The following is a 23,335-nucleotide window of genomic DNA, read 5'->3' on the forward strand; positions in this document are numbered from 1 at the left end:
TACACAGTCTACTGTTTGAGTTGGAAGAGGTAGGCAGAGCATTAAGAAATTTAATTTGCCTGAGGGAAAATCAACCGTAAAATGGAATTTACATACACATGTCAATTTCTGTAATGTTTCACAGCTCCATTTGTTAATTTGAAGAAGACTCTGCTGAAGCTGACATACAGAGACAGACTGTAGTAATAATGTAATCTAAAAACCAATCCGGGTGCTGCTCCACCGACGGTGAATAATGGACTAACAGCTATGACACTATAAAAGCAGCCATGGTAATTTGACTGGTTTATGAGGACAATTTCTGATTCACAGTTCTACAATATAAAAAAATAAGCATTTTTAAAGAAAGAAATTTCACCTGATGACATCATCTTTTCCAGTCTTGGTACTGTGATTTCTACTTTAAGGAGACTGATATTTTTGCACATAAATACTGAATTTACTGTCCAAAATCACTGACAATGCACAATGTAAATTCTGTTTAAGATTGGATTTTCCCTTTAAAGCGATTAACCACATTGCTCTGAAATGTCCCTAACCTCTTTTCATCGGCCCTGTGAAATTGGCACAATCAGCCAGAAGATGTGCAAAAACACAGTAGACTAGTCCCTAGCCTCTGAGGGGTGTTTCTTACTGCTGAAAGAGCAATAACCCTCTCTCTCTCTTGTCCTTTAATCCTGCCCACAGAGACATACAAACACAGTGACACAAAAATAACAGAATCATCTTTAGCACCACTGAAGAGCATATCTTGTCAAATGAACAGCAACACATTCTGTTCAAAATTCAACATATCAACAAAACAGAGAAATAAAAACCTCTGAGTAGGGGCAGAAAAGTGAAAACAGGTTATGTCAGCAGCTTTCAAGAGCATTCAAAGGATGTGTGAAATGTCTCTTGGTGTAAAGGACTGCATTTAAGACTAGAGAACATTTAAATCAGCAATGCTCTTAATTCTTGCCCTGAAATATCCCCAACCTAGTTGCTGAGGTATGTCATGACAGGTACATACACAGGAGAAAGGATGTTGACATATACAGTACTGTACTGTGTAAGACATGGAGGGCCCAATAGCTTATTATCAAGCCCAAGGATGGAAGCAGTCCAATAAAGGAAACAACCTTATCCTTTCAAGTAAGTGTTGGGTTCAATAACTAGCTACGCCTATTGAATACTAATCAAGGTAATTCACTGAACAAACTGCAGTTGAAGGGTAAAAAAGGACAATTTATCATTCCACCACACAGAAAATTAATTATAGTGCTTGTGTGGAATTAATATGCTAGGCTAGTTCACAACAGCTATGCAATTATCATTATAGTGAAATCGGAGCATGCAAATTAGTATGATGACGTCTCTGATTTATTCAGTCCCAGTCTTTGTAAAACATTAGGTAGCAACTAGTTCATTCATGGTCTGAAAAGTCTCACTTTCTATTCTTTGATTGTACAGATCCATCTAATTTATAAGTGGTCATCGTCAAGTGGTGCAGTCCTCGTAATTCTTAAAGGATCAATTATAGCACACTCAAACAGTGAAGAGAAAAAAAACACTTAAAATTAAATATCTAATTGGAATATTTCCCTTTGGTAAATGTGCTTTGTTCCAACTGTTGCATGTCCTCTTTCTTGCCATTATCCTTGGTGTAAAGCCATAGAACCTGTTTCATTGGCTGATGAAAAGTCTTAAATAATACCACAAACCCACCACATACAGGAACATAATATAATAAATATTGCTTGGGGCAGCGGTAACAGTCCAGTTTCTTTCTGCTGTGCACTTCTTTAGTGTGTGTGTTGTTGGCAAGGTGCTAACCACTGAAGCATACTTGTCCAACTTCGAATCCAAACTTCTGGTTGCTGTTGCCAAAGTCTGCTGAAGCCACATCTATAAGAGGGAGCAAATCTGCCGAGGGGGAGTCAATCTCTAGAACAGTCCTTTCCTGACCTTTGCGGAGCTGAAAGAGAAATATTAAAGCCATTATTAGAATTTACTTGGTTTAAATCAACTAAGTCCCTCTAGCCTAAATCCATATTCAAGCCAGTGATTTGATGACTACCCTGTTACTAAATCATGCACCAGCCGACAATAGTAACACAACTGATACACACATTAGTCTTATTAAAGCTAATTCCTATTTGTCCAGCTAGTCCATTTCCCTGGCATATCCCAGTACTGACCTGGCATCCATCATGCACTGCATGGATGAAGGGGCTTTTGGCTTGTGTCAGTTCCTCATAATTGCTGCCCCGGAAGCGGAGGGCATGCTGGTAGGACCGTGATGTGCTGTCAAACCAGCCTGCCGAGTTCTGGCAGGTGTAGGTGAATCTCTGTTTTGCTGTGGCACTCAGTAGTTTCAGGAAGGTCAGTTGAACCACATGCACAGGGGTTCCATCCATGTCAATGTAGGAGAACTGGACAATAAAGATACACAGATAGTAGTGTGTAACACAGGCAGAGAAATATTATGTGTACTGTAGGTCCGTATTGTAATGCTAACTACAATTAAAACTAACCCTAACCCTTAAATGACACAAAATCTAACTGTATTGGGACACCCACCCCCCCCCAAAAAAAAACAAAAAAACAAGAAATTAAGTTGTAGAAAAACTGAGCCTATAATCCATGTCTTATTCTATTTCTGTCTCTGAAGTTACCAAAACCCTAGCTTGTATTGATGCAAGGTTATAGCAAATTTTCTTCAGAATCAAAACAGACAGGGAAAGTAAAGTAGGAAGAAATAAATGAAGGAAAGAGAATGAAACCCTAAGCAAATCCAAGGACTTTGTGTGAGAAAGTCGGTAAATTGCAATTGTGCTGGCAGCTCTGTGATTATCTGAGAGGGTTATGAGACCTCTGATCGGGTGCACATGAAAGGCCAGTGCTCTGAGCATGCTGCCCTGAATGCGAGTCAATGAGACAGAGCTGCCAATGGCTTCATGTGAGTCATCCTGACTGCTGAAATCAACTGCTGGCAATATCAAGTCAGTTCTCATATTGCACATGGTGTAACAGGTTAATATCAAATTATACAGTGAACAGATTTATGAATAAAAACAAACATTCACATACAGCCATCTGCATATGGATAGACACACATGTATGCTTTCACACACACCCACAAACGCTCACACCTTTTTTATGTGCATGAATATCATTCAAACACTCTCAATTAGCATGAGTAATTTAGCTAAAAATTATTGCCTGGCATTTGGAGCCAAATGAGATTAATGGTAGGAGGTGAGGTTTGATTTTTTTTGTACCTGCTTGCCTTTCCTGTATTGGCTGTACCAGCTTCCTGGCTTCTCTTTGTTCCACGCTGCTAATTTCACCTTGACACACAATGGGAGAGAGGGAGGATGTTAAGCACGATTTTAGGGTCAGCTTTGCAAAGGATGACAGTAAGAGATTGAAGACTTACCATTTCAATCTTCTTGTCAGGGTGGAGACAGGTATCTCCATCAGCTGTGAAGTTACAGTAGACCTTGATGGAATCTCTGTGACAACCTTGGTTAGGATCTATCCAATAGTCTCCTACAAAGTGCACCGAGAAAAGATCAACAATCAAGCAGCAAATGTTAACACAATGAACATATCTATTATAACAAACTGACAATATGCAGTTGAAATGATAAAACTGCATTAAAAATAAAAAGGGTGTATGCTGGACAATCTATGCATATCTGATACGTCCAGCTTTTCCTGGAGTAGTTTTTACGGTAGTGTAATCAGGCTCCATTATGAAACAGTATGTTAACAGTTTTATGTCTACTAACCATCTTTGTAGTGAGGTTGGACCATCATGAGCTCTTTGCAGGTGCGGGCAGGGCTCTCAAAGGTTCCCAGGGGCCTCCTCATGAGCTCCACTTCGGTTTTCATGGAAGACAAGGTGGCAAAGACTTCTTCCATTCCCTCAGGATCCTCTAGAGGCTGATCTCCCTGGAGGAACTCTTCTATATCCAGATCCACATCCTCTTCCCTGGATGGGCCTGCCCCTCCTGTCTGTCGATCTGAGTCCCTTCTTCTCTTCCGCCTGCCCTCCCTGATAGGCAGGGGCTGAACCATTCTTGCAGGGGGTCCCTGGAGGTAGAACAGAAAGGTGAACAAGAGGTGAAGTGGAAAGAAAGAAGATAACACTTGTACCGAGAAGGCCATGATGTGGATCATTGGAGGCACTCACTGGAGGTCCTGGGGGGCCAGCAGGGCCTGAATCACCTCTGGTACCAACAGCACCCTGGAGAACAGAAGAAGACAAAACTTTGTGTCAATCATTTCGCACCTGGAGCCTTTCTCACATCACTTGGCTAAATCCCGGCTTTATCCAGGCAGATATGACTGCTGCTTTATAGGATTATCCAGCTGTGTGCATCAGCACTCTGTGGTCAAAGCCCTGGCTCTCCAGACACACTATAGTGGTTTTCATAACATCACACACCAGAACCAAATCCTATTAAAAGGGCCCAATGGAAAAATCACACACAAGGCAAGTGTGGCTATACAGCAGGCTTTTAGTTCCAAAGACATGCTGTAAACACAGTGGAGCATTATGATTATGAAGCATGGTACATTTAAGCCAACAAACACACTTTCTCTCTCTTCTGTAGCATATGTTCCTAGCAGCTGCTAACCGTGCTGAGTTGTGAGTACAGGAATGGCAATGCAGGAATAAGACACTATACATGACTCACCATGTCTCCTTTCGACCCTTTCTCACCAGCTGCACCCTATAAGTGGAGGTAGAAGTAAGTAAGCAGTAAAAATGTGAATAAATCAATCCTCACATCCAAATCTTCAAATGTTAATCCATAAATAATAAATATTTATTGACTTTCATTGATTAATTGATAAAGCCATTTTCCATTTTATAGAACAGTGTACTGAAACTCTTTGATGCCTTCGCTTTCAGTGACAACATGTCAACACTTAATTTCCTCTCTTCTCTCATGCTCCTCTGAAGTGTTTTGTTTACAACTGCAGAATCTTTGCAAAATTATAACTTGAGATTAAAATGTTTTCCTGATACAAAGAACATTTACCTTTCCATTAACAATTATGAGATACAGCAGACCACAAGTAAAAATGTGCAATAGAGTTGAAAAAAAATCCTATACAGTTCCTGCATATTGTTATGTCATGACCTTCTAGCTTACAGCAATTTTAAGTATACTGTTGTAAAATATGTCACTTACTGACAGTCCAGGTGGTCCTGGTGGGCCAGTGGGACCAGCTACACCTGAAACACCCTAGATATAAGAACAATTATGTCTAATTAGTGAACTGAACTTTCTTTGTGCATAACTGTATCAGATGCATCAGATTGCAACAAAACGTACTCCATCTCCTTTGGGTCCTTGTGTACCCTGGTTTCCTGGCAAGCCTCTGTCTCCCTTTTCACCAGATTCTCCTGGAGGGCCAATAAGGCCAATTAACCCACCATGACCCTGCAGACAGAAACATGGTTTATCAATATTGTTTCCCAGGGTTTAGACAGGTGCCAAGTATTCTCTCTGTTTGGGTTTTAACACTCACTTTATCTCCCTTATTTCCAGGGTCTCCTTTTAATCCGGGAAGTCCTGGTGGTCCCTGTTAAAAATGTCAGATACATTAGTTTGCTAACAAAAGTGCTGTGTATTCTGTAAATGAAAAATAGATTGTTGGATTTTGTTGGTCCTGATTGTGGCAAATGTCCCGAATCCCTCCTCTCATTTCATTGGCTTATCAGCCAAATATAAGGATCTTACTATTGGTCCTGATGGTCCAGTCTGTCCTGGTGGCCCATTTAACCCTTGCTCACCCTGGAGAATAAACACATGATGTACAGATCAGTTTACAGTATGTCAAAGCATACAAGCAAGGCATCACGCTGTTTAAATTATGATTGTTGCCAGTGTGTTCCTTCAATAGAGGCTTACTATCAGGCCTATGCAATCAGTATTTTGTATTGTGTACTGACCGCGGGACCTGGGATGCCTCGAAACCCTTCTGGACCAGACCTCCCTGGCTGCCCTTGGGGTCCCACTGGGCCTGTCTTCCCTACCGGACCCTCGGTTCCTGGTGTCCCCTACAGAGAAAAAGGAAAGAGCCAGACAGCATTGTATCAGAGGCTAAGTAGATCAGAAAGGCTTAGTTGAAGGGCACCATATACACGGTCACCCATAAACTTGTAATAATTTTGTTTTCAGACACATTCCTCTTTTTATTTTCTATTTATACACACCAGTAATCACCTTTGACCGGGTGCAATGAGATTGATCAGTACAATTTTGAGAATATTTACCAAATAAATCACATTGTCACAATCATTTCATGAGACAAAGTAAAAAATATTTTATTCCAACTTTAGGGGCAACCGTGTATAACCATTAAAATGTGCCAGTCTTTATCCTTACCTTGGCTCCCTTCATTCCTTGCTTCCCTTCTTTTCCTGCAGCACCTATATGACCCTGGGAAAAGCATTGTTGTTATAAAGACTTGATTTACAAAGCAACATGAACACATATAGCTACATTCACATTCATACAAACCCATAAAATACATTAAGCTCACCCTGCGCCCAGGAGGTCCTGAAGGACCTGGCTCTCCAGAGGCTCCTGGTGGTCCCTGCAGATAACAGTAAAAAGAGTAAAGTTAAAACAGACACACATCCACCTAGTCACAAAAAGACTGAGAGGAAAGCTCGGCCACGGTAAAGAAGATTTCTGCCACGCAGAAAAAAAAACACTGCTCACTGCATTGCCAGGATCCCCATTGTCTCCTTTAGCCCCTGGTCCACCATCTAATCCCTGGATGAAAAAAAAGTCACATAAGTACATTAAAGACAAATTAATAATAAAAATTAAAAAAATTAAAAACAACAAAACAATAACTCTCACATTGACACCAGGTTCTCCAGCGGGTCCTGAATCTCCTGGGAATCCAAGAGGGCCCTGTGGACCCAAAGAATGATTTAGAGTCCCTCATATGTGTGACATTTATAGTAACTGACTGACTGACAAGATACTCACAAGGTTGCCTTTAGGGCCATCATCTCCTGGTGTCCCTCTGGGTCCTGGGGGCCCAGCTGCACCAGGAGGGCCGGAGTCACCCTTCTCCCCCACTTCACCTTTAGCACCCTTAGACGCCAACAAAAATATATGACAGTCAATGAAAAGGGCGAAAAGAAAAAGCAAAGAAAGAATGACATTGAGAAAGAAAGGGACGAGAGACAAATGTGACTCACAGCAATGCCAAGCTCTCCAGCTGCTCCAGGGTCTCCAGCTTCTCCGTCCTCACCCTAGAAAAGAGAGAAGATGCAGCAAGATAAAAACACACCACAAATGCACAAGCCCACACACACAAACCACCATTGTATGTGCACTGGCACACATTGTGTAGTTGGTAATGGGGAATTTTAACCTTTTCTCCAACAAGTCCAGGCTGACCAACTCCACCAGGCATTCCAGGTGGGCCCTGTGACAGGAGGAAAGAGAACAACTTGAACTAAAACATCAGAAAACAAGGGCAGGTTTGAAATATTCATTTGAAAACCAAGTTCTTGGTGCAGTTTTTTTTCTGTCTTATTTTTTGGTTTGTTTGTCAGCAGTTCTGTTCACAGACTGTTGAAACTGGAACAGAATTATCACAACACAGGGAAAGAATATTGAGTGGCAGGTTTGCTATGTATGTGGATATTGTCTGAGTCACACAGTAGGTTGGAAGCTATTTCCCCTCTTTCAATCAAGTTTGCCTGTTTGTTTTCTGTGTGCAAGCATGTACAGTATGTCAGTGTATTTTGTGTTGCATCTTGAGACAAACCCAGTAAAAGCATGTCTTCGGTAGAGTGCACAAACATGAGAGCTGAGTACAGCCACGCACTACTACTGAACTCCTGCTGTCAACTGCTTTCCTCTGATGCCATCCCAACCTATTTCACTCTTTTCCACTATTCCTGTATCAGTCCATTTATGGATCCCACCATCTCTGCACTGCTGTATTTCCACGCTTCCTGTGATAGGGCATTAGCATGGCTGACATAGCTTTCTGCAGCACGCTGCTGAATAATTGACCGGCATGAAAGTCTGTAGAGAGATGGCCATTACTAGAGGTAAATATAACTGCCTCTCAGGGATGATAGGCTAATACTTCTTAATGATTCATAGAGCAGTAAATATAACTCTCTCCCAGGGATTATATCCTAATACTATTTAATAATTCAAATTTCAAAAGCAGTGGAGGGTCTGTGGCAGGAAGTGTTCAAACGAAGAGACTGTATACCGTACATAGAGACAACAGGCTGGAAAGTAAAAAGTATCTGTGGTGTGTAAGGATAAGCTGTTGTTCAGTTTGAACTTTAGATAACTATAAATAATGGAAGTCTCCTTAATTCCAAAGCTGATACACTATCATGTTTTCTTTATTACTCATATACGCATGCAATTACCATAATTTGAAAATATTAGAACTTTAATATTGGCACTGTCAGAGAAAGTTTAACATCAAAATTGAACGAGTGAAAATCCGGGGAGTTTGCCTCTCAATTTGAATTGAAGATACATAAATAATTAAAATATTTAAGAAACATAATTTTCAAAAGAATAAATCCAGATAAGAGAATAAAGTCAATGAATTATCTGAAAAAAAAGCAAATAATCCCAAGCTAAATTTGACACATTTTTAAGACTGATACATTTATTCATAATTGGGAGACACATCATAATATTTGTTAAAGCTGATTATGCTGATTAGAATAACCAAATTAAATGGACCATGCTAGGGCTGTTACTGTTTCAACTAGTTTAATACTGATTTTGGTAATCTGTGCATGTTCCATTGCATTGGTTTTATTAGGAACATATTGGAGTTAGAAATAAAGGAATTTATTAAGTGGCTGTGAACATGCATATGACAGCTTATAAACTGCAAAATCAAACAAACAAACCCAGAATTATAGCCATTTTGGAAATTCATTTTTATTTACCAAAGAGTACCTGTATGTTTATGTTTTAAACCCAAGTCCTCTGACCAAAAAAACATATCTTTACTCTTTCCCCAATAACACTGTCTAATGGGTATTATACTACAATAGTGATGTCAACATCTTAATCCAAATTTGTAATAGTGAAAAAAAACACCTGGACAATAAGCATGCATTCATGCTATTCTTTACCTCTCCACCAATGGGCCCCTGAGAGCCTCGTGGGCCATGCTGTCCTGGAGGCCCCTGTGGAGAGAAAAATAAAATGTTTTCATTAGGATCTCATTGAAGATGATAAAGATATACTGCATCAATAAAACACACAAATACAAGCTGAATGTGATCTGGGCTTGGCTGCTGCCCCCTAAATTAAATGAGTTAGAAGTCAGCTCATGGTGGATTGCTTATGCAATGGCTCCAGTATCCATGATCATTATCATAGTGACATGATGAAGACGTCCAGACAGGTCATTACCCTCAATGTGACAGGCTCTGATTTTTCTCATTTTTCCCACCCTCTCTCTCTCTCTCTCTCTCTCTCTCTTTCTCTCTCTCGCTCTCTCTCTCTGTCTTATTCTCTCTTATTAATAAGAAACCTCTCGCCTCTGATGTGCAAGACCATATTCTCTCAGCCACAGTGATGGCATGTGATTTGACTGTTCTGTGCAGCTCAAGAGAATGCCTAGCAATTAATCCTAACAGTGCTCTGTGTTTCAGTTGAGTAGATGTTGAGCTGTTCTCTGAATCACTCTGAAGTCTTGGAGGGAGCCTTGTGTTGTAAAGACACTGAGACAGAAAGACAGACAATCTGCCCAAAGAGAGACTGTGTGAGACTAGAGGAAACACATATCCTTCTGGCAGAGAGATACTTGAGCATTAGAGGGTAGAATTCTGTGATCCGCAACACTCACACATGAATGAAACTTCCCCAGTGAGTCCTCAGCATCTTTCCTCACCCCCACCACCCTTCTCTCGCTGTCTCTCTCTTTTGTTTTGGTTCCATTTTGATGCATTCCCTCCCTAATCTGGCTGTGGAGAAGAGGGGCTATAGAGAATCTTGTTGAGCGTGTGTTCATGGTTGACAGCGTTGTGAGATGACTGTCACAAAGGGGGATGCTCATTAGACAGCCAAGGCTGAGGCTAATCTGATTAGCAGCTGTCACACCGTCTTCCTGCTCACAATCAGCGCCCCGCCTCTTCCTTCCACTCCATTGCTCCACTGCCTCCTTTCTGTCACTCTCTGCCTTTTTTCTCTTTTCACATACAGGACCATCTCTTCATTCTATGAGATTGTCTGTCTTACACATAAAATTGTGGTCTATTTTGTCATTCACACTCATCCTTTTAGATTCATCACACACTGAAAAGACGTGTCTGTCACTGTTATAGTTTGAAAGAAGTTTATATGGCTAACATTTAACCATCATTGTGGGTATCATCTCATAAAATGACCAAAAGACATGACCAATGCCAGTAGACACAGAGACACAAGAAACAGAATTTAGAGGGTAATTGACTCAAGTGTGTTTTAAACCTAAAGCAAAGGCTATTACAATGGAAAAACAGCTTTTAGCTTATTTGGTCTGTAGAATAGCCAATTTAAATTAGTCTATCTCAATTTTATTGCAGCTGTCTCACACTAGAATAGTCTTGAGTGCAAAATCAAGATTACTCTATCAGTCTAACACCTCTCTGTACAACCAGTCTGGGGTCGAAACAATATTGAGACTAATCAAGGGCCACAGCAAACTGTGCCCCATTCAAGGCCACAGCCTGTAGTAGTTTGAGAGTGGTAATGATTATTGGCAGAGAAAAAGCTTGGTTCACAAGTTTGACACACAGCAGCAGAATCAGCACAGCTGGCACTAAGGAACTAAATAGGTGGCACTAATTAAAGTTTAATGAGCTGTGGTGGGTTGTTTGCGTACCAGCTATCGTTCATAGCCTGCTGATACCTTCAACCTTCTCAATACTGTGCATATAGAAATTGAATGCCAGATACAATTTTGCAAACATTATATTTTTCTTGTTCATTTACAGTATTTTTTTCTAAAATGGGATATTCAAAAATGACATTTGAGATGATAATATAATATTGATATTATAATATTCATAACATTTGTACAGTACTGTGGGATGACCTTTGTCTGCTACTTGGACATCACATGCAGGATTGCATGAATCAAACTTGCACCTTGTTAGGCTGTTTATAATATACTCACATCACACAATGACCAGCATGGTGCTTGAAAGTCCTGGCACTGACCTGATATTTGAATAGCACCTTTATGAGCTGGGTAGTTATTTCAGCCCAAATATAAAATAATGCTTCAGGAGTTTCCTGATCATAGACCGAAATGTGAATTTACAGTATTTGCAAGAGCTCTACTCCCTTTATTGATTCACTGTTTTTCTACTATTATATGCATAAATGTTTGAACCTCAAAAAGAACATTTGAACTGCTTTTAATACTGGGGATGGAAATGAAGAAAAGTGGACCAAGTGGAGAAACATATTAATTTAGATACTGAGGAATAATCACGTCATTATCCAGTATCTGGCAAGAGACCAAGATAAGTCAAAGTAATAATGATCATGAAGCAAAGTGTGAGATGTCAGGGAAGTGCTCTCATTTGGTGAATGAGCTGTGTTAATATAGCACTTGTCTGGTCTTCCAACCACTCAAAGCGCCTTATAGTACATGCCAACATTCACCCATTCACACATACATTCATACACAAATTGCAGAGGCTGCCATGCAAGGTGCAAACCTGCTCAGCAGGAGGAGTTTCTAATCATTCACACACACACACACACACACACACACTTGAACACCGATGACACAACCTGAAACAATTTGGAGTTCGGTATATTGCCAAAGACACTTCAACAGGTGGACTGGAGGAGCAGGGGATCGAACCACCGATCTTGTGATTAGTGGATGACCCATTCTACCTCCTCAGCTGCCCCTAGCTGAGACTTGAGGCTGGCACTGGACTTGTATGTGTTGAGAATACTGAGCAGCACTCACCATCGAGCCAACATGTCCACTCTCTCCTTTCTCCCCTGGTAGTCCTGGCATTCCCTATAAATGCAGATATGGTAAGAAATGCAGTCTAAGGCATGGAATAAAGGAGACATATATAAAGGGATGAGTCTTGGATGTACAGTCAGTCTTGGAATTTATATTGTTCTTTACCTGTAGCCCAGAAGGTCCAGATGCCCCCTTAAAGCCCCTGTGTCCTTCATCTCCTTTTGCTCCATTCATGCCTTGCTGCCCACGAGGACCTGGCTCACCATCTGCACCCTGACACATACACAGACAGGTCCACACTGTTAACACTGCACAAACCAAACCAAAATATATGCTGATATATAGTTATATGACTCTTTGTGAGTTAAAGCAACATACTGTCAATCCAGGCTGGCCTATAGGTCCTTGTCTTCCATAAGGTCCTGGTGGTCCCTAAAAGCATAGTGACAGTTAAATACACGTTCACTGAAGTAAAGTCATGATCAAAGCCATCTGTTAGTATACAAGATGATGTACAGTCCAGACAAACAGTTGTTGCAATGAATTACTCAAAACCAATTACAACCCAGTTTGTCCTCTACCTCCTGGTGATCCAAGGTAATGACATGATGTTGGAACTATTCACATAAAATTCATACTCACTGCTTCTCCTTTGTCTCCTTTGCTGCCCTTCTGACCTGGTCCTCCCGTCTCTCCCTATAGAGACAGATGCAGATATGTGAACACACATACAAACCACTGAGTCCCAAAATCAGCAAGCACTGAACAGCAGTGCTGCAGTCCCTGCTAACTATCCAATGTACCTACCTTGTCTCCGTCCTCTCCTGGAGGTCCAGGAGGTCCTGCAGCCCCTGGCAGCCCAAGAGGTCCTGGTTCCCCGTCATGCCCCGCTGGTCCCACAGGTCCCTTCTCTCCCTTGGGAACAGATGGAAAAACAGTACACATCTAGCAAACACTACAAAACATATTATCCTCATTTGGCAGCATGGCACATTGACTAATGCATCATACCAGGAAGGAACCTCGCACCCAAGAAAGTAGACATGATCACATTGATATTTTTTCTCTCCTTTTCTCTTTCTGTCTCCTTTACCTCTCTCCTGCTCCCTATCTCATAATAACACATTCCAAAGAGACAGCACATGTTGTTTATTACACAATGGTGGGAGGTGATGGCACACTATGTGTTCGAGGACACTGTAGCCTAAGAAACAAAATTAGAAATGTTCCAAATCTTACTGGCTCGCCTTTCTCTCCCATCGGCCCAGCAGGGCCCACGCCGCCAGGTGGTCCTGGCTGGCCAATAGCACCAGCCGGCCCAGCAGGGCCCCTCTCTCCAGTGGCACCCTGGAAATAAAAGATAGAGTCGAGGTGAGCATGTCACATGATTCATTATTTGATTTAGTGCTGTGGTCACGATCACTGATCACCATGGAAACAGCCTCCTGTTTCATATGGCAAAGCATTCTATATACCATAGAAACTGAACAGAGACCAAAGGACGGGATGGGATGTAATTTAACTAAATCACACTTACAATAGATCCAGCAATACCAGGCAGGCCCTCTCCTCCCTTCAGACCTGCAGGACCCTGCAGAGACACAGGCACAGCTTTCACAATCAAGCAACATCTGCCACCATTACAAGAATTACCATCAGTGCATTACAGTTTTACAATTGCTTTGGTACAATTTTATCAACAGAGTTCCAATTTGAAAAACCTTTATGAAAATCTCACGATGGCTGTTGACAATTTAACTACAAGATGCACATGTCAGGAGGATCTGATGCTGACAGTTAGTGTGGGTAAGTATGAGATTTAAGGAATTTTGAATTACCATAGCACCAGGGTTCCCTCTGCTCCCTCTGAATCCTTGAAGCCCAGCAGGACCACTCTTTCCTGAAGATCCTGATGGACCTGGGTCTCCCTAAAACCCACATTAATACACACATGTGATTAGATATAAGGTAGATATAAGGTAAGTAGCCAGTAGTCAGCAGGCCCTTGTGCAGTCATAAATCACACCAACCAGCAAGTCACCCAGTGAAGGAACATTTATCTTTTATGAGCCATAATACACTCAACACCGTAAGGTTTCCTCTGTTATTTATTAGCAAATTAGAGGATAGGATGAGACCCCGGAGATAAGATATTCAGGGAGTATTGAGAGAGTCCTTGGGCATTATCTAATGAAACAGTAATAAGGTGATGCTGGTAAGTGATTATGGTCCTGGCATTATGATGAAAACCACTCACCTTGGCACCCTCCTTTCCAGCTGCTCCTGGTAAACCATGCTCACCCGGTGGTCCGGGTGAACCTGGATGGCCTCTATCTCCAGTTGGCCCTGTCTCACCAGATTGACCCTGAAAACAACCAAAGTACACAACACCCTCAGGCTACATACAACAGTTATGTAAAATACATGTTATCTGTTTTCTTTAGAACCAACTATAAACTAATCTGATTACCTGTGGTCCAACAACACCTGGGGGCCCAGGGGGTCCATTCTTGCCTTGGAAGCCCTGTAAAATAAGACAATTTAGTCTGGTGACTCTCAGTCAAGAGTTGAAACAGAGGTAGTAGGATGCACAGATGCTTTTTATTTGAGGACTGCACACAGGGCAGGATGTTTTTTCTAAATTTAGTTTAGTCTTTTCAACTTGAACTCTGACTGAGAACTTCAGTGCTGAAGTCTCAGTTTTCAACTTGTTTGCTTTGTTGACACATACAGTAGATCAACTCTCTGTGAAGTTATTGCTGTGGTGTGCACCTCACAGAAGCAAAATGCTACACACCGAAAGCTGTATATAGCTTTACTGAGATAAAAGGTGACTCACTGATTCCCCTCTCTGGCCTGGATGACCTGGTAATCCATCTTTTCCAGTTGGACCCTGAAAAACAATAATTTTCTCAAATTATTTTAATGAACTAAACATGATCAAAGGTGATCATAGATATGAGTAACATTAGTTCATAGACACCACCCAATGTATCTTAGCCCACTCACATTAGGTCCTTTAGGCCCTGGTTCACCATGTCTTCCCTGAGGCCCTAGAGGACCCTGGAAAATAATAACACAGATTGTCAAAACTCTGACTCCAACCCGAAATCCTTTTTTTCTGGTGAGGGACAGGTTTTGGAGCTATGGTCCTATTTAGGTACAGTATATAGGTATAGTATGCTATCATCTAAGAGTTAAAAGGTTACCTGATCTCCAAGGGATCCTGGAGAACCATCTTGTCCAGCAGAACCCTACAAGTGAACAAGACAGCAAAAATAAAGTAACTGTACACAAACATAAGCCACTAAATGTTTCTATTTTTTCCTGTCAGCCAATCTTTAGCTCTCCAAAGATGATATTTGAAGGTGAGAGTGTAAACTGCAGCATCCCCTTTTAGACAGCAGCTTCTCACTGCACCAGATGTTCTGTCATCTAGAAATGAGCAGCAACAATCAGCTCCAACTTGGTTGGTGCATTCATCCATACTTTATGAGGTATGTTTTTATGTGTTTGTAACTGTATGTGCATATGTCTTTGTTTATGTCTTTGGTTATGTCAGTGTGTGTGTGTGTGTGTGTGTGTGTGTGTGTGTGTGCACTCGTATCAGCCTAAACTCACCTTTTCTCCAGGCTTTCCAGTGGGCCCCCTGGCTCCTCTTTCCCCTCGTTCTCCCTATCGCAAAACCAACAATAGTCTGATTAGCACGTGCATCACAAACATGGAGGTGGAAGATAAACTGTTGATGTGAAAAAACTATGCCTCACTCCCACAACCTGTGTTAAACTAATGGTATTATTATAACTAGAGCAGCAATTACAAATATGCTATATAGGCATGACACCTATAGCTTTACTTACATTAGGACCTCTTTGGCCTCCAGACCCCGGCTGACCAGCTGGACCCTGTATTGTAAAGATTTATAAGAGTTATTTATCAGTTGCTCATTTTATAGTTCCTACAATACATACTGTAGCAAAGTTTACATTTTCTAAAGAAGTCAGAATGTGATGTGGATGAAATGTCTGTACAGTCCTTACCCTTCGTCCTTTCTCTCCTGGGACCCCTGCCACACCAGGGAAGCCAAGTGATCCCTGGAGGGACACGTAGAGGTTAATCAGCCTCAGCTTTCCATTCATCACACATCAACCCCTAATGTCTCATTAATGTATAATTAACTACTGTATCAAATTAAAGCAAATCTAATCCATGAGCCCAACACAGCCTTAAATACACCATTCATCAACATGTAATGAATTGATGTCACTAATGAACTATTAATAAAATAGCCTTTTTTAATAAGCCATTTATCATCCTTTATTTTTAATCAGACAGGAAACAGTCCAGCCAAAGACACACATCTTGCTGGTTAAAGCTCTGATAAAGGAACCAGAGGACACATTATAGCTCATCAATGCTAAATCACCTTAGGCCCTTGTCGTCCTGGGTATCCTGGCAATCCAGGCACACCAAGTTTACCCTGTAGAAAATTAGAGGGGAGGAGGAAATACATGGGTAAAATATATGTTTATATACAGTATATATGCATGAAAACCATTTAATTAAGATTTGTATGGCATAATGCTGAGTATACATGTACCAAAACATCAAGGCATCTCTATACTAACGTATAGTGATGACAGAAAGATTCAACACGCACACTAGTTCAGTGCGCCTTAAGAGTAGGCTGTTACCAGACGTAATATACATATTCAGTATTACAGTGATTTCAGACACTCATTTAATAAGAAAGTTTTGTCAAAACATTAAATGGAGCTAAAGAAAATTAACTGTAATACATTATAATACATAATGCCTATAGAAGCACAATGCAAGTTTAGATAAAAGTTTTCTATAATTTGACAGCCTATTTGATCTTCCTATCCTCCTCTTTTTTGTCCCAACTTTGTCTAATGTTAATGTAATCTTTTATTAATGTACCTTCTCTCCAGCAATCCCAAGACCTCCTTGATCACCCAAAGGTCCTCCTTGGCCCTTCAGCCCCTCTGGTCCATCCTCTCCACGAGCACCTGGAGCTCCGTTATCACCCTAAAATGAAGAATTACAATAGAAGAGAGGTGACAATTTTATCTCTGCTCCAATAGAGAATAACAGAGAAAATGATAATGAAGTTTATGATCTGTAAGCGCTTTTACCCTGTCTCCCTTGATGCCCATGTCTCCTTTGAACCCTGGGAAACCATCTTCTCCCTGTGATGTATAGAGGAGTAGTAATGTATGATGAAAAGCTTTTAAATGATAAATGGCATCTTAATATTGTAATTTGTCAGTGTCCTAAGTCCCAATCCACAGTTTGCAATAACAAGCAAAATGTGTTTTACTCACCTTCTCTCCTTTGCTTCCCTTTGGACCTCTAACTCCATCTGCTCCCTGTGAAAAAGAGGATAAAATACTTTAGTTAATGACAATATAACATCACTGAAACACTTCTGGACACCACATTGAAAAATGACTGGTTATCTGTATTTCATCTTAAAACACTGAAATGATTTATAAGTGTGTATTGATTTTCTCTTGACCTAACATTGCTCTGGTATTGAGCAGTTATTGACCTTACATTCATACTAATGATTGCCATCAAGGTCAGACTTCCCCTAAAGGATGTTGAGCCAAAACACCAGATAAAACACCAGATGTAGGAATGTGACAAAAACAAACACCAAGCAGAATGACATTCCATGACATCTTTACTTTTATTCCTCAATTTCAAAGGCACAAAATTGACTGCTACACACCAACACACACAGTTTTCCTCTATCTGGCTCTGACATTTCTCCTATCTGTCAAATGCTCTTTACTCTGCTGTTAGTAGTCCCCTTGAGAACCAGGGTACCTTCCCTCCACCTGCCACCTGTCAGTTTAAGACTCAAACAGCTTGTCCGTCACAGGTAGACATACACGCAGAATGAAATGGACGAGGGAATAAATATCTTAGTGGACATTACACCCGAGATCATGATACATTTATGTCTCACCTTGACTCCACGGGACCCTGGGTACCCAATAGGCCCCTGAGGACCTAGTGAACCCTGCATGTAAAAAAGAACAAAAATATTACTCAATCTTAGCAAGCAGCAGCATCTGAACAGATACTCAGTCACTGTGTCCTATCCTTTATTGACAATAAGAATTTTCAAACAGAAACAGTGGATGATGCTGATGAATGCATGTGGCTGACTCCAATGGGCTAATGCTCTTGTACAATAAGGATGATAATATCATAGGGGCACAATAATGATTACAATGATGAGAGTGAGCATTTCTGTAGCCTAATGTGACTGAGTGCACAATTACAATAGACTGAATGAAAGAGCATGATGTTGCACTTTTAATATCTTGCTGTTAAACTACAGCACACAAGCCTTAGAAATGCAGTTACCCACTTGCATGCCTTTCTCTCCTGGGGGGCCCTCTCTTCCTGGGTGACCCTGAAGCAGGAAAAAAGCAATCAGATTGACTTAGCGCTGCTGTAAATACATCATTATTGTATTACTACTTGATGGAAATTTCTGAATGCAACCATCCAGTGAAAAAGAGGAAAACACAGTGGCATTGAGAATGAAGCACCATGAAAATATCATTGTGTGTCACAAAGCTTTGCAGAACAATAAAAGAAGCATTAAGTGAGAATCATTCGACTGTGTCTGACTGCAATCTAAAATTAATTATTGAAGATGAGAAAAGCCTCACTGTAAGAAGATTTCTCATTCTTTACTAAATGTCATACTGCTTCTGATCACTTCCATAAATGCCTACAGTATCCCCCTGCTGGCAGATGACAGAATGTGTATAGAGTACCACCCAAAAGTTTGGACACACTTTCTCATTCAAGTGAATGGAAGAGTGTGTCCAAATCTTTGACTGGTTCTATACATACAAAGTTATTATTTGTGTATAATTTGGAATTTCTGTGCTGTTGTGCTGAAGATAAAACTTCCTATTGAGGCTGCTCCTCTAGTTCTACTCCTTTTTGGTTAATCAATGAAAACATTCTTTATAAAACAAAATAAAATAAAACTCCCTGTGCGAAAATGTGTTGCCTGAGTACAGTGCACTCTTATAGTAAGTCAGTTGATGTTGCAGAGTTGTCATTCATATTTTGTTGTCTTGCCACCTGAGCACGTAGTTGACTGACAAAGTAGGAGCAGTGCACTCTCTATAGATACTGTGTGCAAAAGTATGTATGGATATGTGTACATGTATATGTTTGTACTTACAGGAGGGCCATCAATGCCTGGTAGTCCCTGCATGCCTTGTTTCCCCTGGGGACCCTGTACAGGACAGACAAAATCATAAATCCTGGCGCTGAGCAACAGATATAATATAACATCTCAACTCATCCCTAAGAGACCACATTTCCCACTTTGTTGCTCCTCTACCAAACATACAGAATTTATTGCTAAGTCCACTTTTTATTTCTTTTATCAGTTTGACCTCATGATGTGAACTGTTCAAGGCTGTCCCCTGTCTCTGTTATGCCTGTGTGTGTTTCTTTGGTATTGATTTCCTGTCTAGCTCTGTCTTGTCTGAATGGGATCCAGAAGTGGTTGGGTTTTACTGGCCTGCTTAGTCGGCCTCCCCTGAGTATGTGATGACAAAGATCACAAGGTCACAGCTTTAATTCTGAAATTAAGAGAGAGACATGCTACCTACCTTCTCTCCTGGCAATCCAATGGGACCCTGAGGACCAGCCAAACCCTGGACAGAAACATAGCATCAATCAGGTTAAGTGTCACAAGACTGGGAGAAGGCTTGGAGTTGAGGTTTTGCTTGAGCCATATGGCATGTGTGTGTATGTAAGAATCATAAACAGTAAGTGCTGATGTCTTTGTGTGAATTGGGAGTTGTATGGGGTGTTTACATGCTGGAAAATGTGGTGACATTTTAAAAGTCCTTTTTGTTGCAGTGGGGTGATACCTTTTATTTTAAAACAGGACAGTTTTAGTGCTAGTACAGTACCTGTACTCCCGGATTGCCCTGTTGACCTGGGGACCCTATTTCTCCAGATGGACCCTGAGAACAGGTAACACTGGTGGTTACACATTGTCTACACATCATCACATCACATGACTGGTTAACAGGTTCAATAGAAGGGCACACAAATACACTGTGGCTGATGTTTCTGTAGCTGACATCAATTTCAAAATCCACACCATGTTCATATGTCTGTATCTCTTAACATACATTATAGCCATAAGTTGTATGTAATGGTTGTTATGGGGATGAGGTATGAAGATAGCAGGACTGACCAGGTTTCCCTTTGCCCCTTGTACTCCATCAGTTCCACTGATACCCTGTCAAAAATATGGGATGAAATGTCAAAAGTTTGATTGAAAGAGACGCAGTTCAATAGCTTCCTTGTTTATCTTTAGTGGCATATTGATGATTCTATGAACTAGAGGAACTTTTATAGAGTTGAAAAGACTGAATAGCTCTGATCTTATAATCAAGGCGATGTTGACTTACCGGTTGGCCAGGTGGGCCAGGTGGCCCCCTTGGCCCAACAAGACCCCGAGAACCCTGGAGACAAAACACAGCAAATAGTCAGCAGCTAACCTGCATTCATGATGAGATGGAGTGAGTGTGGAATACTAAATCACAAATCAGAACTAAGAAGAGACAGAGAGTGAAAAACAGGGACAGACAAGTAATATATTTGTGTGTGTGTGTGTGTGTGTGTGTGTGTGTGTGTGTGTGTGTGTGTGTGTTTGTGTGTGTGTGTGTGTACGTGCACGCATCTGGTTTTGTATGTGATAGCCACAGAGACTGTGCTAGCCTGTGTTTGCGCAAGTGTGTTTGTGTGCTCTGTTTTTGTCAGCCTCCCTCTTTGTAGGCTGGCCAAGCCACCTGTTCCAAAGCCACATCTGTGATCTCCTGGGAAGTGATTGATATGGAAATATAATCATTCAGGCCAGGATTTTATCTCTTCCCTCTCTGACTCTCTTTTTCCTCTCTCCATCTCTCTTATCTTGTTCACCACCAACCAAAATTCTGTCTCGCGTTTGTCTCTCGCTGTCTCACTTTTTCTGTCACTTTCTTCTCTTTCATCAAAAAACAGCCAACTCCTCTTCTTTACTGTGTTTTTGTAGTTTAACACAGCTCTCCTAACAAGTCTTATAGCACTCTATTTCTTCCTGCACTGGGTGATCCATTTGGAGGGACAGAACCCTGCTGAGCCAAAACCTTACCTACTGTGAGAAAGATAGAGTGTGAGTCATAACCAATCAACCAGTGTTCACTGCAGATATACACCGAGAAAATGACAGCATCTTCACCGGAGCTCTCAAAATCTTTCTGGTCTCACATTGATATAAAGATTGAAAGTTACTTTGTAGGTTGAATCTCTGTGACAGAATTGAAATATACTGACAAGCTGTGCAATCTTATATTTTTATGTTTAAGCTGCACTCTTTCCAGGGACTATCTCTGGTAATGCAAGGGTCAAAGTTGCATAAATAAGGTGTAACCAGCCTACTATTATTCTAGTATGTTCTACATGTACAGTAAGAGCAGTAGATTTTGTATTTGTATGTGTCTGCAAGATTCTGATGGAAATTTCTGCTGTAGCTGAAATCCAATGATCTTATACAATCCCCACAGGATTTGTCATGGAAATCCATTGCTTCTGTGGGTATAAACTAAGAAAAGGGTTTTGGTGTTTCACCCCTAGCATCTACTACATTAAATATTCTAATATAGAGACATATTTAACATGAAATAAAGGTGTGCTGTGATGTCTGTATCTATATGTATGTTTGTGTGAGCTTGCTATAGGTGTCTTCTCTACCACCTTGATGCGGTAGAGAAAATTGTGTGTACCAAAGATCCCAAGGGCAATGTTGTCCGGAGCTTAGCTCCTGTTAGGGTCACCCTTTATGATAATGTTGAGGGGGAGCACCAGAAAAGCACAACTCCAGAAAGACCTCATCAGCAGAGCAGGCAGATGATGGTGTCCAGCAAATAGGTGGATCTCTAAAACAGCTGTGAAGATGGAGGAAGGCTGCAGCAGGGGAAGACCTACAATTGCCATTCAGTTCATGGCGGTGGTTGTAGGTCTGTCTCTGTCAAGGATTGTGTGTCAACTGGACTTAGAGGTCTGGAAGCTTTAAGCCCAAACTGGCATACCGTGGATGAAGCTGAGTTGCTGGATGTCAAGCCAGGAGAATTCTTCCGGCACTTCACCCATGACTGAGCAGCCCTTTTCAGGGTCCACTGCTGGTCTACAAGGCAGTTATCTTGCTCACACTTTTATATGGGACCACTTAGAGTAGGCATATCAGAGCCCTGGAGTGCTACCACCAGAGGTGCTTGCGAAATAAATATTGTGTATCAGCTGGAAAGAGAAGCACACTCACATCAGTGTCCTTGAAGAATCAAACACAGACAGCATTGCCACCACCATCTTTAAACACCAGGTGAGGCCTGGTAATACAAATGCCCGACACATGCCTCTCAAAATATGTCCTCTGCTCAGAACAACCACCTGGAGGTCAGAAAAAGTGTTTGGTTCTTTTTTTAAGTCTCAAAAATTCCACATAAACAGCTCTAACTGGGAAGACTTTGCTCAAAACAGAAAGGCATGGACAAACAGTTTACATGAAGGAGCCACATTCCATGAAGATGGTCTCCGTTGGGCTGCCAAGGTCAAACAGCAGCAAAGAAAGGATAGAATCTGCATCAAAAAGGCTCCCACAATGAGCATCCCCCATGAAGACCATCATATTTGACTGCGAATGATTGCCAATGACTGTAAGTGTGCATGTACAGGTAGGTGTGTGTATGTTTGAGAGAGAAAGACGAAGAGGGAACATTACTCACAGGTTCACCTGGTTGCCCTCTTGGCCCCACAGGTCCATCAGACCCCTAAAATAACAAAGAAGGAAAGAGATTCTACACATAAATCTCATGCATCTCTTTAAGTCAGCCTCAGGCATGGATACATTTGTATCCCCAGAGACATAATCTGTGAAAATAGCTCATTAAAGAAATTCACTGCCTGACAGATAAGGCTCAACTATCTTTGAGCAAAGACTAATAGGCTGCTCTATCAAACTTCACCCGCCCCTCTGCATGAATTGATACCATCTTGACAGAGCTTCTATCTTTCATATTTTCAATTCTATGTCAGGGATTCATTGCATTGCTTTCATGTCATTTGCAAACATCGATACTGAATGAGCTCAGTCCAGCATAACAGAATTAAAAATTTAGGAGTTTATGACTTAATTTCAGTAAAGCCTGCTTTGATTTGTGGTGCTTTACCATCCAAATGGTTTGTAGAAGTGATTCATTGATCTGGAAAAGATTTCCTTTTTAACCTTGTGTGA

The 23,335-nt window shown here is 41.1% G+C and overlaps 1 protein-coding gene across 1 annotated transcript in view; it reads right to left on the reverse strand.

Annotated features, from left to right (window-relative positions):
• Positions 1-328: 328 nt before the first annotated feature.
• The window catches only part of col5a3a (collagen, type V, alpha 3a), a 48,194-nt gene continuing 25,187 nt past the window's right edge, over positions 329-23,335 (reverse strand). The window contains exons 20-67 of the mRNA XM_053339244.1: positions 22,827-22,871; positions 20,475-20,528; positions 20,258-20,302; positions 19,968-20,021; positions 19,662-19,706; positions 19,226-19,279; positions 18,392-18,436; positions 17,984-18,037; positions 17,334-17,378; positions 17,145-17,198; positions 16,930-17,037; positions 16,415-16,468; positions 16,029-16,082; positions 15,849-15,893; positions 15,610-15,663; positions 15,198-15,242; positions 14,998-15,051; positions 14,828-14,881; positions 14,459-14,512; positions 14,246-14,353; positions 13,827-13,916; positions 13,526-13,579; positions 13,228-13,335; positions 12,796-12,903; positions 12,631-12,684; positions 12,367-12,420; positions 12,154-12,261; positions 11,986-12,039; positions 9,146-9,199; positions 7,396-7,449; positions 7,220-7,273; positions 7,005-7,112; positions 6,873-6,926; positions 6,729-6,782; positions 6,547-6,600; positions 6,390-6,443; positions 5,954-6,061; positions 5,742-5,795; positions 5,530-5,583; positions 5,334-5,441; positions 5,190-5,243; positions 4,689-4,724; positions 4,181-4,234; positions 3,777-4,080; positions 3,422-3,534; positions 3,264-3,332; positions 2,181-2,414; positions 329-1,957 (exon numbers count right to left, since the gene is read on the reverse strand). Coding sequence (XP_053195219.1) covers positions 1,811-1,957; positions 2,181-2,414; positions 3,264-3,332; positions 3,422-3,534; positions 3,777-4,080; positions 4,181-4,234; positions 4,689-4,724; positions 5,190-5,243; positions 5,334-5,441; positions 5,530-5,583; positions 5,742-5,795; positions 5,954-6,061; positions 6,390-6,443; positions 6,547-6,600; positions 6,729-6,782; positions 6,873-6,926; positions 7,005-7,112; positions 7,220-7,273; positions 7,396-7,449; positions 9,146-9,199; positions 11,986-12,039; positions 12,154-12,261; positions 12,367-12,420; positions 12,631-12,684; positions 12,796-12,903; positions 13,228-13,335; positions 13,526-13,579; positions 13,827-13,916; positions 14,246-14,353; positions 14,459-14,512; positions 14,828-14,881; positions 14,998-15,051; positions 15,198-15,242; positions 15,610-15,663; positions 15,849-15,893; positions 16,029-16,082; positions 16,415-16,468; positions 16,930-17,037; positions 17,145-17,198; positions 17,334-17,378; positions 17,984-18,037; positions 18,392-18,436; positions 19,226-19,279; positions 19,662-19,706; positions 19,968-20,021; positions 20,258-20,302; positions 20,475-20,528; positions 22,827-22,871 — 3,576 coding nt within the window. The 3' untranslated portion in view covers positions 329-1,810. The remainder of the gene's footprint in view (positions 1,958-2,180; positions 2,415-3,263; positions 3,333-3,421; positions 3,535-3,776; positions 4,081-4,180; positions 4,235-4,688; positions 4,725-5,189; positions 5,244-5,333; positions 5,442-5,529; positions 5,584-5,741; positions 5,796-5,953; positions 6,062-6,389; positions 6,444-6,546; positions 6,601-6,728; positions 6,783-6,872; positions 6,927-7,004; positions 7,113-7,219; positions 7,274-7,395; positions 7,450-9,145; positions 9,200-11,985; positions 12,040-12,153; positions 12,262-12,366; positions 12,421-12,630; positions 12,685-12,795; positions 12,904-13,227; positions 13,336-13,525; positions 13,580-13,826; positions 13,917-14,245; positions 14,354-14,458; positions 14,513-14,827; positions 14,882-14,997; positions 15,052-15,197; positions 15,243-15,609; positions 15,664-15,848; positions 15,894-16,028; positions 16,083-16,414; positions 16,469-16,929; positions 17,038-17,144; positions 17,199-17,333; positions 17,379-17,983; positions 18,038-18,391; positions 18,437-19,225; positions 19,280-19,661; positions 19,707-19,967; positions 20,022-20,257; positions 20,303-20,474; positions 20,529-22,826; positions 22,872-23,335) is intronic.

This window comes from Scomber japonicus, chromosome 18, assembly GCF_027409825.1.
Source record: "Scomber japonicus isolate fScoJap1 chromosome 18, fScoJap1.pri, whole genome shotgun sequence".
Classification (NCBI taxonomy): Eukaryota; Metazoa; Chordata; class Actinopteri; order Scombriformes; family Scombridae; genus Scomber; species Scomber japonicus.